The 14,908-nt window shown below is 39.1% G+C and overlaps 1 protein-coding gene across 1 annotated transcript; it reads left to right on the plus strand.

Annotated features, from left to right (window-relative positions):
• Positions 1 to 11,777: 11,777 nt before the first annotated feature.
• LOC103696576 (uclacyanin-2-like) lies at positions 11,778 to 13,776 on the plus strand. The gene is made up of 2 exons (XM_008778249.3): positions 11,778 to 12,054; positions 13,136 to 13,776. The coding sequence occupies exons 1-2, from the start codon at positions 11,892 to 11,894 to the stop codon at positions 13,543 to 13,545; spliced, it is 573 nt and encodes a 190-aa protein (XP_008776471.1). The 5' UTR covers positions 11,778 to 11,891; the 3' UTR covers positions 13,546 to 13,776.
• The last annotated feature ends 1,132 nt before the right edge of the window (positions 13,777 to 14,908 follow it).

The raw sequence follows: 14,908 nt of genomic DNA on the forward strand, positions 1-14,908 counted from the left end.
AGCTCACAACCAAACTTGTTGTTTTACGAGCTCACAACGAACTCGGTCGGTTTTTCCAGGCTCACCGACTAAAACCAACCCCGATTGTTTTCCCGGGCTCACAATCAAACCCTTACACACGTTGGTTTTAACTTGGCTCACCAACCAACCTTAAACCCCTTGATTCAATCCCCCGATTGAATCAAGTAAATACAAGAGATAGAAGAAAACAGAAAATAGCTTCTCAAAAAGCAGATTTAAAACAATATAATCGTAAAGGAGTTAGAAGCCCTCAAACGCTTTTAAGCTGGTGAAGAGGTATGGCTTCTGGAACTCCGGTCTCCTCTTGAAAGAGTGGTCGACTTGAATGCAGGAGGAGGAAGCTTTGATTGTTGGGAAGAAGTTGTTGGAGCAGTAAATGCAGATCTTTCCTTTTTCGTTTAAGAGCACTTGGAGAGCTTGAAAACTTGAATGCTTGGAGTGGAATATCTGTTCTCTACCTTGCTACAGTCCTCTGTGGCTATTTAAGCCAACCCCCACGGAAACTAGCCGTTACTCTGCTTTTTCTGGCCGTTCTGCACACTCTGCGCAGCCTGACAATATGACCGTTGGTGGGTTGGAGTCGACTCGCGCGATCAGGAGTCGACTCGGCTGTAGCAGGAGTCGACTCACGCTTTTCCGGAGTCGACTCGGCAACTGTTCCAAATTTGAATTAAAGTTGCCGTCTTGACTGGGAGTCGACTCGTCTTGACCTGGAGTCGACTCGCCAACTTCTGGAGCTGACCTGGCAATTCTGGAGTCGGCTCATCCACTGAAGTCCGTGGATCCAATTTTGAATTTTGTCCACTCGAGTCGACTCGACTGTCCTGGGAGTCGACTCGAATCTCAGAGCCCGAACTCCCGATTCTCTGTCTTTTGGCTCATCCAGTCTTGGAGTCGACTCGAACTTCCTTGGAGTCGACTCGGCTCTCAGTTTCCGAAAGTTGGTCTTCTGCCTTTTGACGTGAAGCTTGTCTCGGAGTCGACTCGAGCTGTCTGTGAGTCGACTCGAATCTCAGAGGCAGTAACATGGTCTTCTGTCTGTTGATGGTCGCTCAGTCTCGGAGTCGACTCGCGTACTGCGGGAGTCGACTCGAATCTCAGAGTCCGAAAATCGTTCTCTGACTTTTTCCTTGTGTTCCTCTGAGAGTCGACTCTTACCTTCTTTGGAGTCGACCTGCCAACCATCGGAGTCGACTCGCGTTCCACTGGAGTCGACTCGAATCTCAGACCCGAAAACTGCTCTCTGACTTTTCTTTGTGTTTCTCTTGGAGTCGACTCTTACTACCCTGGAGTCGACTCGTTGAACATTGGAGTCGACTCGCACACTTCGGGAGTCGACTCGTTGACAGTTTCTGAGTTGAAGCTTTCTGTCCTTCTGTCTGTTCTCAGTCGGAGTCGACTCGTACTGATCTGGAGTCGACTCGAGCTCGTGCCAGTGAACTTGATACGCTTGGAGTCGACTCGTGATACTCGGGAGTCGACTCGAGTCTCAGACTTTGGTTCAGCAGACTTCTTACCTTATCCAAAATACTATGAACCAAATCTAGAGACACTTGGACAGGATTTTCACTGAAATACTCAATTGAATTCATTAGTAATCACAAGATATACTCAAATGCTTTGAGCTCATCAAAATCAAATGGGGTTTTAATCAATCACTCCACAAGCGGGATCCGAGGTAGGATTGCACGCAATCATAGATTTAGAGGTTTGGTCTTCACCCGAGGGTTGTCCTGTTCCTCTAGAAAGTGGTTTGGGGCTGACTATCGATGAAATCTATGTCGAGCAAGCATAGACTGGGTATCCAACCATACTACCTTGGGTGCCAGGTGGAGGAGATTGTAGATCACATTCTGTAAGTACGTGCCCACTGCCTTGACTAACACTAAGTGACCGATTGGTGATAGGTGCAACGTGAATATTATGGAGGACTCTTGGGTAGATACTCTTTCAGTGAGACTCTTATCGATTATGGTCAATGTTGAGATCGTGGACGGTTTGTGGGTTTGCGATCTCCTCCGCCCTGATAGGGTCGGGGTGGGTACCAGCCAAATTGACCATCTGTTTGGTGAGCACCTAACGAAGAGAGTCCAGTCGTTGGCGATCTCGAAGAGTGCTAGTCTGAATGTGAGGGTTTAGAGAATATCCTGTAGCCTCAGGAATAAAGTGAGCGACATCTACAACCTTCTTTGGTGTGAGCAGCATTCGAGGTGGGATTGCACACAATCTTAGATTTAGAGATTCGGTCTTCACCTGAGGGTTGCCCTATACCTCTGAAATGTGGTTTGGGACTGGCTATCGATAAAATCTATGCTGAGCAGGCATAGACTAGGCTACCCTAGGAGTCAGGTGGAGGAGACCGTGGACCACATTCTATTTCAGTACGATTGAGCTAGAAAAGTTTGGAGGCTTATCGATATCCCACCGGATGCTTAGTGCCTGTCGGGCCCCTTCACCTAAGCGCCCAGACGGTGGGCTGCCACTTCTCAGACCTGGTATGCGGCCATTAGGGAGACTTATATTACTTACCACATTTGGCTGGCCAAGAATGTTTGGACATTTAGAGAGAGCAGTCCTACACCTAGGTTCATTGTAGAGTGGGTGTAGGCAGCAGAGATCATCCATGCAAGTCCATTGGATAGGCTTTTGACGGCTCAGGGCATGTGAGGCTCTACATTTGCTCTTGAAGTGCCATTGTTGGTGTTTATCACCTGGGAGCCCCCACCTTCGAGTTTTCTCAAGGTCAACTTCAATGGATGTATGCTAGATGGTGACAGGAGGGTTGTGCGAAATTTATGATCAGAGGCCCGAACTCTATGGTGGTTGTAGCTGGTAAGTGCCAATCTTTAACAGAGCTAAGAGCAGCTTGGGCTGGTCTGTGTCAAGCTTGGTGCGTTCTATGGGCCAACACAGTCCTGCTCGAGGGTAACTCGATTATGGTGATCGGTTGGATCTAGGAATGCACTAGTCATCGTTGGCTGCCACCCACCGCTTTGGAATATTTAGGCCATGGTCGGTAAAGACGTTGTCTTCATAGTCAAACATGTCTATAAGGAGGCCAATAGAGCTGCGGATTGGGTGGCCTTATATGTGGCAAACCACTCTGAGAGAGTTTTATAGATTGGTGAAAGAGAGCTGCCTAGAGCACTCCGAGACTTGTTGCATTTTGACTTTTTTGAATGTATTTACTATAAAAATGTATAAGTCATCCGTTATAGCAAAAAGAAAATAGAAATATTAGAGATAGTGGTATGTAGTGGCTAATCGTGATGACAAGTCATTGTGGGAAGAGGAGGCTAATCATGGCGATTCGAACAGTTGAAGAAGTCATGCGGAGGATGGTGGGTAGGAGGGGGACAAATTAGGCATGGCATTAGTTTTAAATTGGCATTTTGTTTAAGTTTTAAATTAGTTGCTTTTTTAAAGCTGGAAAAAATACATTATTACCCATCATTTTCAGCTTATATCAGCTAATCATGTAACAAAACATATTTCTATACCCAGAATTTTACCAAAAATATGTGGTCTTGCTCCATGGTATTATTGAAAAATGCCAGAAAATAATATCATTGATCTTAGAATATACCTGGCAATTTGTTTTAAATGCAAGGTAACTTAGCACTTCTAGCATTTTTTCAAAAATGCCACCAAAATAATGTTGGTGATTCCTACTTCTGTTCTAGTGATGTTTCATGGGGAGAAATTGGCCATGGGATTTAGTTTTTAATAAGGGTTTAATTTAAGTTTTAAATCAGTTGCTTTTCTGAAGCTAGAAAAAATACATTGTTAACCAATATTTTCAGCTTATATCGGCTAATCATATAATATTAACATATTTCTATACCCAACATTTTACCAAAAATGTGTGGAAAAGTCCCATTCCTCGTTATTTTTGAAAAATGTTAGAAAATAATATTGTTGATTCCATCAAGTCTAGAATATTTCTAGAAAAATGTGTGGCAAAGCCCCGTTCCTCGTTATTTTTGAAAAATGTTAGAAAATAATATCATTGATGCCATCAAGTCAAGAATATTTCTAGAAATTTGTTTTAAATGCAGGCTAAATTAGAACTTTTTTAAAAATGCTACTGAATTAGTGTTGGAGATTCCCACTTTTGTTGTAATGATATTTCATATTTTACTAATTAGCAAGCTTTGCGTGCACACAGATGAGACAACATCGCATTTCTTGAGGATATGTAGAATGAAACGATCATAATGAGGTGATCCAAACAGGAGAAAGTAATTTTCATAACCAACTCAACTCGAATCTCTTAAGAAAAATTAGAAAAATAATAAAATTGGTGAAAGTAGGATTTAGGTCCTCTTTTCATACAATAATGAATTATATACTGGTCACATAGCCTCTACTTATACTAATGACTTCCATCTTTGTACAATACAAGTAGAATTCCTCTTATAGTTAAAAGAGACAACCATTCCAAAATAGATAGGACTAATGGAAATAACCATGAAAGAGCTAAAATCCTATAAAAAAAAGATCTCAACTTCTAGATTGACTTTGTTTTCAATCACTCTACCTAATTCTTCTCAGATTGTGAGATATGCCTGGTCAAAATATTTCTCAAAAAGAAAACTTTTTCTTTGATCAAACCATTTTAGAGAACAAATGGTGGAATTTGACCTTAATCGTTTGGTATACTATGTCATGGAGCTCAGAAGGTTACCTAATTTTAAGAAAAGAGTATCTTAATCGAATATCATATAGACAGGTTTGGTATATGATTCAGCTTTCCAATATGGTAAATCTCACTCCTATACCGTGTCCAATCCTTCCCATAGTTCTACATCAAGTTCTGTGATTTGATGACACCCTAATAATTATGTTATTAGATTAACATTAGCACATCTAATTAATACACACACACATACACACAGAAACCTTTTATCGATATGTGAGAAGATTGATCCCCTATTCCTATTGTTGTGCAACAAGCATCAATCTTATAGGACTCCTTGTGCCCTTAGCCACACTTGACTATATTGTAATCCATTTGGCAGTGCTACTTGGGTGTGTAATGTCAAATCCATATAAGATACCATTATGTCACATGCATTGTTAGAAAAGTAGCCATTATCAAGGTAGAATAATGTTAGTGTAAGGGGATTAATTACATGTAGATGATAACGATGAGGTTATGCATATATTAAGTTGGTTATCTCCTTGGAGATTAATTGTTTATATAGTACTTAAAGGAAAAAGGTTTTCTCTACTTGGAGATAGGCATAGTAGAAAGCTTGTGCATATGTGGATGGGGTGTTACAGATGTTCGTAGGGCTTTCCTTGCCACCTGGAGACAGGCATGCTAGAAAGCTTGCGTTAAGTTTCATGGATAGAAAACAGATGCACAGGCATGCCATCAGCATTTGATAAACCAAAAAAGAGTATAATCGAAGGAAGATAGTCAAAATAGTATGGATCCACGTGCCTTGACCTTCAAGAACTTTCATTACTATCACATGGAACATCTGAAGGAAGATAGATAGCTAGGGCTATGCTTGAAGTAATCTAATGTTATTAGTACTCCTAAGGGTAAAGCAAAGTCCTATTAGTAAACTACGAGCAATATACAGTAAAGGCAATTGAAGATAAACTGGATGGACGAAAGTTCGCCCCCATGATTCCATGTATGGCATAATCGTGAATCAAATAAAGATCCAAATAAAATCAACATCTCTCAGCCTGGGTCTCAATGCATCATGGTAGGTCATGACCAAGTCCTGCTCTTCTCGCTTACTTATCATAGTTAGTATTATGGTTGAGTCCTATCCCTTCGATCTGTGCCTCCATACCTAACTGGATTGCCACACTTAGTTGGATTGTTATGGCTAAATCCTATTAAATCTAGTAAGGGTCACATGATTTTTATTTATTTTGACTCTCCTTAACCTCATCTCAACGGCTGATAGTCAAGAGGCTGACAGGATGTTTATGTCACCATCTCTGAGTATTTGTAGAGTGGAGACCTTACATTATGGTTTTTACTGTTCAATTGGTATCCATTTACTAAAGTATCATTTCTATTTTTGGCAATCTGCTCGTGCCCTATCCAATTCCCCTAAGCTATATTTTTCTACCACCTGTCTCCCTATATTGAATGTTCTCGTACTCTTGGCTAGCCTGCACACTACTCAAAGGATCTTCAACATTGATAGGTATCTTCTGCATCCTTTGGTAAGCATGCTTCCTCCCAATAAATTGCTCCTATAAGCTTATCTTCAGGGATCATCTTTCACTCTCCTAATCATACTCATGTCTCCTTCCATTCTCCTAGTCACCATTGCAAGCAAGATTGTGTATTTGCTGGAACAATCCAACTGCTTTGATCAATTGGCTTTTGGTTGGTTCACCGAATCACAATGCCATCATGACCGAAATCTCCAATCTCAAATCTCTGATCAGCAAGCCAAGTTTTCAACCAGCTCTCGGCTTATTCTTTACCTTCACTTTCTTCGGGCGAGTTCATTCAAACCCCTATCTATTTCAACCGGTAACTAGGTCCGCACAGAATCTCCACATCTACTACTTCCGCTGTAGTTGATGAAGAAGCATGGTGGAAAAAATATCAGATCATCCAAGAGATACATGGCATTTTCTGGACATCTAGACAATGGTGAAAAATTATCACCAACTTGTTAGCCAGTATGTTAAAAGAGTTGAGTGAGCATCTTGAGAGCATTAGTCAAATTGGACTTATATCTATACTTTATTGTATAATGTATTGGCCAAAGATAAATGAAATGGCAAGGCCCCTTTAATTTTGTTCTTTTTTTTCGCATGCTTCCCGAAGTGTTGGATAATATTTTTTCTAAATATTTCTCATTGGTGGATCAACAATGGATCTTGCCATCAATATTCTTCAGCATATATACTCCCCCAGTTATACTTGGTGAACTATATATGGTCCTCCCCAATTTGGAGACTATTTTCCAATCTCAAAAATACTTTTCCAAGAATTAACAAATATCCAATAAAAATCACTCCACTCTCACTTAGTCTACATGACTATGGCCATGATCAACTTTATAACAAGATCCAAAGGAGACTAGCTCTTGAACATAAAACATATCCTCAATCATCATGTGCTAGCGATTAGCCTCAACTGGCTAGGCCAAAAAAATATGCCCATCATAACATGTGCCAGTGATCAAACCTGCCTGACTAAACCCAAGAGAAATATTAACCCCAAAATCATGATGTGGCCAACAATCATCCTTGTTGGCTAGGTCCAAATCATAGTCAAACTAGAGAATGATCCATACAATATCCATAATCTAGTAACAATAATTAATCAACCATATCATACAGTATAGTCACGTCTTAATAGATTAACACGAACTTCGATATAACATAATCTATTGCCAAGCTCAAGTAGGCATTTTATGCTTGATTCAAAATTTTCATTTCATGTATAGAATTCATAATAATTATTTTGAGAACAAATATGATTATCCTTAAATAATTTTTATACTTTTATTTCAAATAACTTAAATTTATCAATCAAAGGTATGTATAAAGTTGGAAAATATTTTAATAATTTTTGAAAAACATGAATAACCAATTTCATAATTTATCTCTACACAAATCATAACAAATCAATTGTTAGGTTTGCTCTAAAGTAACTCAGTTATTAATTTAAATTCTTGGGTATACTAGCGATCTCCAGGTTTGTGGAACTCGCCAAAACCCAAGATCCAATTAAGTTAGGAGTTGTGACCCTAGATCTACGAACTAGTGGCCAAGATCTGGGTGCATGCCTCCGAACCCTATCTTGCCCCTAGGGTACCATCTATCCCTTGACCCGATAATGGATTAGGGCTTGCAGTCACCTTAGGTGTGGGATCTGTCCTCTAAGTCAAGTGCATCTATAGTCTCCCCTTTATCTATAAGAGAGAAGAGTAGTTAGAGAGAGAGAATCGAGTTCATAAGAGAAGGGGAGTGGGAGAGATGAGGGAATGAAGAGCAAAGGGTGGTGAAGACCCCTCATTCTCAATATGTGGCATGTCCACAAGATATGCAATGACCTACCGTGGCCTCTCATGCGCTAGAGGGACACGGAGAAGAAAGGTTACTGGCCATAATGGTGATGAGGGGGATGGCAATAATGGAAGAAAAGAAGAAAATAGGGTGCACACAATAGGGCTTTAATCAAGGACATGGCCACGGGGGAAAATGGCTCGAGTTAGCCATCAACTAAGCATCAAAATCTAGCCATTGTTTCAACCATTGGTCATCCAAATCTGCTGCAAAGCGGAACTCTGCCACAGAATAGGACCTAGCTTATCTCAAAATGGGATAGCTAAGCCATGCTCAAGATCAACTTTTGCCGACGCAATAGGATCCAGCAAGCACACCAACATCTTGGTTTCCATAGGTAAGAAAGAAGAGAGGAGGGTGCCAAGTGTTGGAAGTCAATGATGACCATAAGAAAGCCAGATTGCAACACAAGAAGTGAAAGAGATGGGTCAGCTTGAATCCAACATGACACAAGGATGGTCATCTCGAAACAGGGCCGCCCATCACTGGGATCAGGATCCACCACCAACCACGTAGTGGGATCTAACGAGCATGCCAACACCCTCAAGCATATATAGACAACAAAGAAAGGAGGCTAGAGGGATAAGAAAAGGGAGAGTGTCGGTGGGTTACCTTCCTTAAAAGGGGATCCAAATCTAGAAACGAGGGAGGGTCTGATCACTAGTCGCTTAATGAAATCAGCGACGATATAGCTACGCTTCACCCTCAGGAACATAAGAAGAATAAGGGATTTGAATGAGGATGGTGGTAGTGAGGAAAAATCAAGGGAAAAAATGGAGAGAATAAAGGGAGAAAGGATGATGCTTTTGAGCTTTACCGCCTGTCCTTCTCGGCCATTTTGCGAAGGTGGCTGACCTTGGATCTTTCTGGAGGTCACAATCTATCGTTATTAGAACCGCTTTGTTAGCTAAGTGTTCTATTGGGCAAACAAATCTTCCCCTGCTAGCGAGTTCACACTAGGTCAAATTGGCCGACTCGGATAAATTGGAGCCAAGTCAAGCCTGACAATTTGTCTAGTTAATATTTAGTACTATTTATATGCTACCATATTAATGCTTAAAAAATAAATAGATGCCTGAAGAAAACTTATGGCAAATCCAGAATTATTCCAACCGGTTTCATATATTTTCATCATACCCTCCAAACTGTTCGGGAAAATATGTGCAACAAGTCACCTAAATAACAATATGATTATTTCAAATAGATGAATTACCCAGCAACCTCATATTCCAAACTTCTTTTAGTTGTTTTCATTCTATGAAAATGTTGGCCATACTATGAAGGCGCGGGCAACGAAATGAATGGAAGAGTATAATAAGGTTATTAGATAACTTCACCTAACATGCAAACTCGGTCAACTTATTTATTAGCAGATGGACCCTAACAACTACATATTGTTATATATATTTTATATCTTTGATCATCATTCATGAGGGGTGACAATCACCAATGATCATTGAGCTTTGACCAGGTGTGTGAAGTTGGCTGAACTAGCGAAATCTCAAATGGAGATTGTTAATTTCACATGCATATTGTTGGTTTTCACAGGGACACCAACAGTTATAACTAAAACATTTTTAAGCCAATAATATATGTAGTCCTGTAACACTCTTTAGGAAAAAAAATAAATTATAAATAACGAAGAAAAAACCTTAATTGGATAATTAACCTTCTCTTCTCTGCGTGCTTGCAGATCATAAAAGCAAAAAACTAATTTTACCCAAAAAGAGAGTAGAAAATTGACTGTTTAATTAGGAAATTTTAGCAGTTTTGCACCAGTACCCCTTTACCTGTATTAACATAATTTGTATTTTCTACAAGGGTAAAATGATCTACCAAAGAAACTCTTTCAATTACTATCACCTGAAAGATTAGGTTAGGAACCCTGGTGGGCATACAGCTAGTCAACATATATACAAACAACTATCTCCTCATCACACACAATGAGAATGAACAAAACCGTGTTTTAGATCAAGAAATCTTTACCTAAACATTCAAATTGAAAATTTAATATAATATCTATCCATTTTTTACGGAAAACATGTATCTCAGAGCTAGGAAAATCACCAACGAAACTAAGATTTCAGCCAAGTTTCCAAGTCTAGTTGTGCCAGAGAGGCTAAAAACAATTAGTCTGGTCTAACTGGAGATCTCTACGGTCTACAATGACAAGTTAAAATATTGCTTTGTTTTCAGAATCGGAGCCACTCATGGATGTTAGGTGGTGAGATAGAGGGTCGGGTCTTTAAGTCTATTTGTGCTTTATTTTTGGCCTTAAATTCTATACTCCTGGCTGACGACGTCTCTGCAGATTCTTCTTTCCCAATTCTTTGCTTTCAGCTAGGGGCTCGGCCGGCCTTCCTGACCATTTCATCTCTTTAGTAAAGCAGTTCTGACTTTGTCGCCATTTTTTCCAGCAAAAAGAAGGAACAAAGGTGGGTATCCTGCATCACAGACAGTGCGGCATTTGGAACGCTCTCGGGTGGCCCAAGGAACACTGTTGGAAGCTGGTGTTGGATAGAACATGATCCAAAGGTGGCTGTTCCAGTTATCATAGGCTAATAATGGTAGTTTCCATTGTTCCAACTGTCTTTAATATCTAACAAATGAAATCTACACAAAAATTTAAAAGATAAAAAGCAGCGATGGAATAATATGTCGTATATACTCCCAAAGCATAGAGGTTTACAAAATAGAAGACTAGTGTTTTCTGACATCGATTTATTGGATTCACGACTTCAAAAAAAATGTCCATAGATTTATGCTTTTTTTAGATCTCATTTTGTCCAAGTGCTATTTTATCTTTCATTTCATTATCAAGGATTTTTGCTTCATTCATCAGAGAGTAAAATTAAAAAGACCTCAACTAGCTAGAGAAAATGGATCTAAAATACAACCTTGGACCAGTTCAAGAAAGCAACTAGTAGATATTAGTTATGTAAGTTGGTGAAATTAAAATATTTATTTTCAATTCATGTGCAGTATGTCACCTAACACCATATACAATCTAAACACTTGGATGTAGCTAGCCTCCTCATGGAATGCATGCCTTTTTAATCTTTAAAAAACAATGTGGAACATGAAAGCGTTGGTTTATTGTGGTTTTGCATGTCACACTAGATTTCTAAACAAGTAACATTGTGCAATTTTTAGAGGAAAGTAGAGCCACTAATTTGGTTAATTTAAAGTAGTCACAGGTTAATCTTGATACATATTAATTTCTTTTTCTCTTCTTAATAATGCCGTCGTGGTTGCCGATACCTGAAAAGTTCTATTAATATGTCCAGTAATATCTAAGTAGGGCATGGCTGAAAAAACTCTATGGACTGCACAACAGTGAAAATACTAATTTGCTGATATAATCATTATCCAGAAGCCATTAGCAAACTTGATGAACCTCTAATCATTTTGGCCTACCATAAGTAACTGTGCCGAACAAGACATGTACTTAGACCTTTTCAGCATTAGAAAAACATCATTGTTCAGGACCACTCATGATGTTCTATGCAAACAATTTAGTCAACACCCCCATCTAACGCGGTGTTTTATCAAGGAATTGGATTTCAAATGCCTAACAACTATTTTGGCTCTATCTATCATGACACGTTCCTACTCTTGTGTCCTAATTCTGTTTTTAATATCTCACGCGCATCCATTCAAACGAGGAAAATACCATCATTCAAATCTAAAAGTCTCTCTCCTCTTACAAAACTCTATATAATACCCACAAGCATCGATCTCATTCATCAAACTAACCATTCTCCCTTCTTCACATCTCCTTTGCTGCCCCTTCCTTCTCTTTCGAGCCAAAGATGGCACCATTGAAAGCTTTAGTTGTTGTTGCAGCAATAGCTGCCTTCTTAGAGCTAGCAATGGGCAAGAACTATGACGTCGGACCAACTGGTCAGTGGGATCAAACAAGCAACTATGCAACATGGGCTTCTTCAATCAAATTTGTCCCTGGTGACACCCTAAGTAAGTCCCTTCTTTTTTCATAATTCCTCTTTTATGTCAAGGAAAATATAGACTATCTATGAGCCTAGCTAGAAAATTGAAATAGAGATAGACCGCGTTTGTCCTTAATTTATTTCTTCTTCTTTTTTTTTTTGACATGTAATGTCCGGTTCAGCATAATTCTCACAAAAATAAGCCATCATCTGTTTGTGAAAGCCATATTATTGTAAAGTTCCTGACAAAATAGGAAGAAAAGAATATGTGTGGAAGTTCTCTAAAGTTAATGACTTGTAAAATTCAGAAAAAAGAAGTCTAAAATCATTTTTGAGCAACTTCATATAGGCTCCTAAGAGGAAAAATATGACCACGGTAAGTATATAATTTTAAACATACTTCTACCTTCAAGGAATTTTTCAGCTCCAGCTAGCACTTTTCAGGACTTCAACACACCTATAAAGCTAGAACTTCACGAAGGGATATGATGTTAAGAGTTTTACTGTTTTCATAATAACTCTGGTTTTTCTTATCCTTAAGTGGTGATTTTTAATTCTTTCTTTGAAATTTTTGACCTTTTTTTTTTTTCCTTAACAAAGAAACACTTGTTTGTTTAGCAAAAAAAAAAAAAAAGAAACACTTGTTTCCCCTTTGCAGGAGAAAGTTTGAAATTTTGACTGGCTAAGTTTTTTGATTAAGAGTAATATTTTTTCACTTCTATATAATACGGTGCACTTCGACATATTTCGATAATCCTTCTCTTTATTCTTACAAGCTATCTCTTCTTTCTTACAACCATGTTTTCACTCTTACAAATTCACAAGAATGTACGTATTGGTATGTTATACTTGGGGTGTATTCTAAAACATAAGTATGGGCACCCAAAAATATAGGAATTAAGGGCTTTGCATCCTGGAGACAGTATTTCCATAAAACCACCTACATAGGGGGAAATGATTATATTCAAGAAAGTATACCTTAAATCATGCGTCTAGTCCAAATTAACTTCTAGTTTTACAATTTTTCCTTCGAGTCGAAGCATGAAGTTCCCCAGCATATGAGATATCACATTATTGTAACTAATTTTGTAAGCTCTTGTTCTTTTCAGCCTTCAAATATACGTCGACCCACGATGTTGTGGAGGTGACAAAGGCCAACTACGACTCATGCTCAACGAGCAATGCAATAGACACTCACACCGGCGGGAACACCGTCATCCCACTGAATTCCACGGGGAATAGGTACTTCATCTGTGGGACGCCGGGACACTGCGCTTCAGGCATGAAGGTCGAGATCAGCGTGGCCGCCGCCAGTTCACCTCCGACGACGTCTCCCGGCACCCCACCAACACTTTCTCCCCCCGGTTCTGCGGGCCCTTCAGGATCACCTGCGCCGCCTACGCCACCCGGGGCGAGTGCACCACCCCCAGAACAATCGGCAACTAATAGTCTTAACACAGTGCAGGCCAAGTTTGCGATGATTTTCGGGTTTGGCTTGCTGATGATTTTGGCCTTCTGAGCAGCATGAGTGAGAGCTTTTTAGTGCCAGAGATTTAGATGTCACTTATCATTTGCACCTGTTCTTTGGCTGTGGTTCTCTTGGCATTGTTTAGTTCTTCCCTACCACCTCTGGCTTTTGATTCATGTACTTGAAGTTCATTTATTCTTCGCAATCCACCAGCTCTTATCGGATTGTAGATTTTGATGGACATTGTGTCAAATAAGATGAAGTTGTTGGTTCTTATTTCCATGTGGTTTTTAATTTATTATGCTGGAAGCCATAATACAACCAGAAGGAGTACGTTTGGACTAATCATTTTCTTCTTTTCCCCCAAACTGATGCATGAACTATATCATGTGCAACGAGTATTTAAAAATGAACGAAGTCTTGAGTCGATGAAGAGTGGCACGTATTAAAATCAACTTCCGAGGTCGTCTTACCGAGAAATGAGGCTAGATCGGTTGCAGATATTAATGGATCTCTTCACATGGTTAATCGTAGACCTTCTGGAAGAGTTGACCTCAATTTATATATGAATATGAGCAAATCTTCCTAAATTAATCGCCTTGAGAAGCTGAACAACAAACTTTATGTGCACTTGTTGCTAAATGGTAGTGTTAGTCTTCGTCAATGCCGAAATTATGATCACTAGGTTGGTCTTCATGGAAAAAAAAAACAGTGGGTTATTGGGATGTGGGTGGCACGTTCTATAAATTAGAAACAAGCTTTGAGTAACATTCCAGTAAATATTAGAAGTTCATAAAGAAAATTATTTTTGATAGCTAGCATGGAAAATATAAATTTAGAGATTAGGTCAGCAAACCCTAAGATATGAGGACCGGTAAGGGAGAAGCATGTGGGTGCCAATAATGGAAGATCTTTCCTCAAAAATGATGAAAGAAACATACTATAGGTTCCCACTCATGATGATTTTGAAATTGAAGGGCATCTATTAAGTCTTAAATTAATCTATTTTAATTGACAGCTATCCGTTATCAGATATTCAAAACCAAATATCTGATAATAGGTCAGAATCCAGATTAGATGTAACAAGGAAAATCAAAAAAAAAAAAGAAAAGAATTTGATGATTTTATTGGCTTCACTTTGGATCTTAGTGGGTCGAACGACATCGTTTGCTGTTTAGACAGCTGGAAACATGCTACAATTGTGAACTAGAATTAGTTATACCTGCAAACAAACACAATAAACAATGATTACTTGGAACAAATCAATCCTTGAAGCACATGACCAGAGTATACAAACTTCACTCACAGAATTCTGATGTAATAACACATTTTTCCGATAAATAGCACAAGATAATAGATTAAGATAGTTTGCTGCATAATGAAATTCTCACCTTGAGTTAGTAAATCCCTAAAG

Source organism: Phoenix dactylifera, chromosome 3 (genome assembly GCF_009389715.1).
Source record: "Phoenix dactylifera cultivar Barhee BC4 chromosome 3, palm_55x_up_171113_PBpolish2nd_filt_p, whole genome shotgun sequence".
NCBI classification, from domain to species: Eukaryota; Viridiplantae; Streptophyta; class Magnoliopsida; order Arecales; family Arecaceae; genus Phoenix; species Phoenix dactylifera.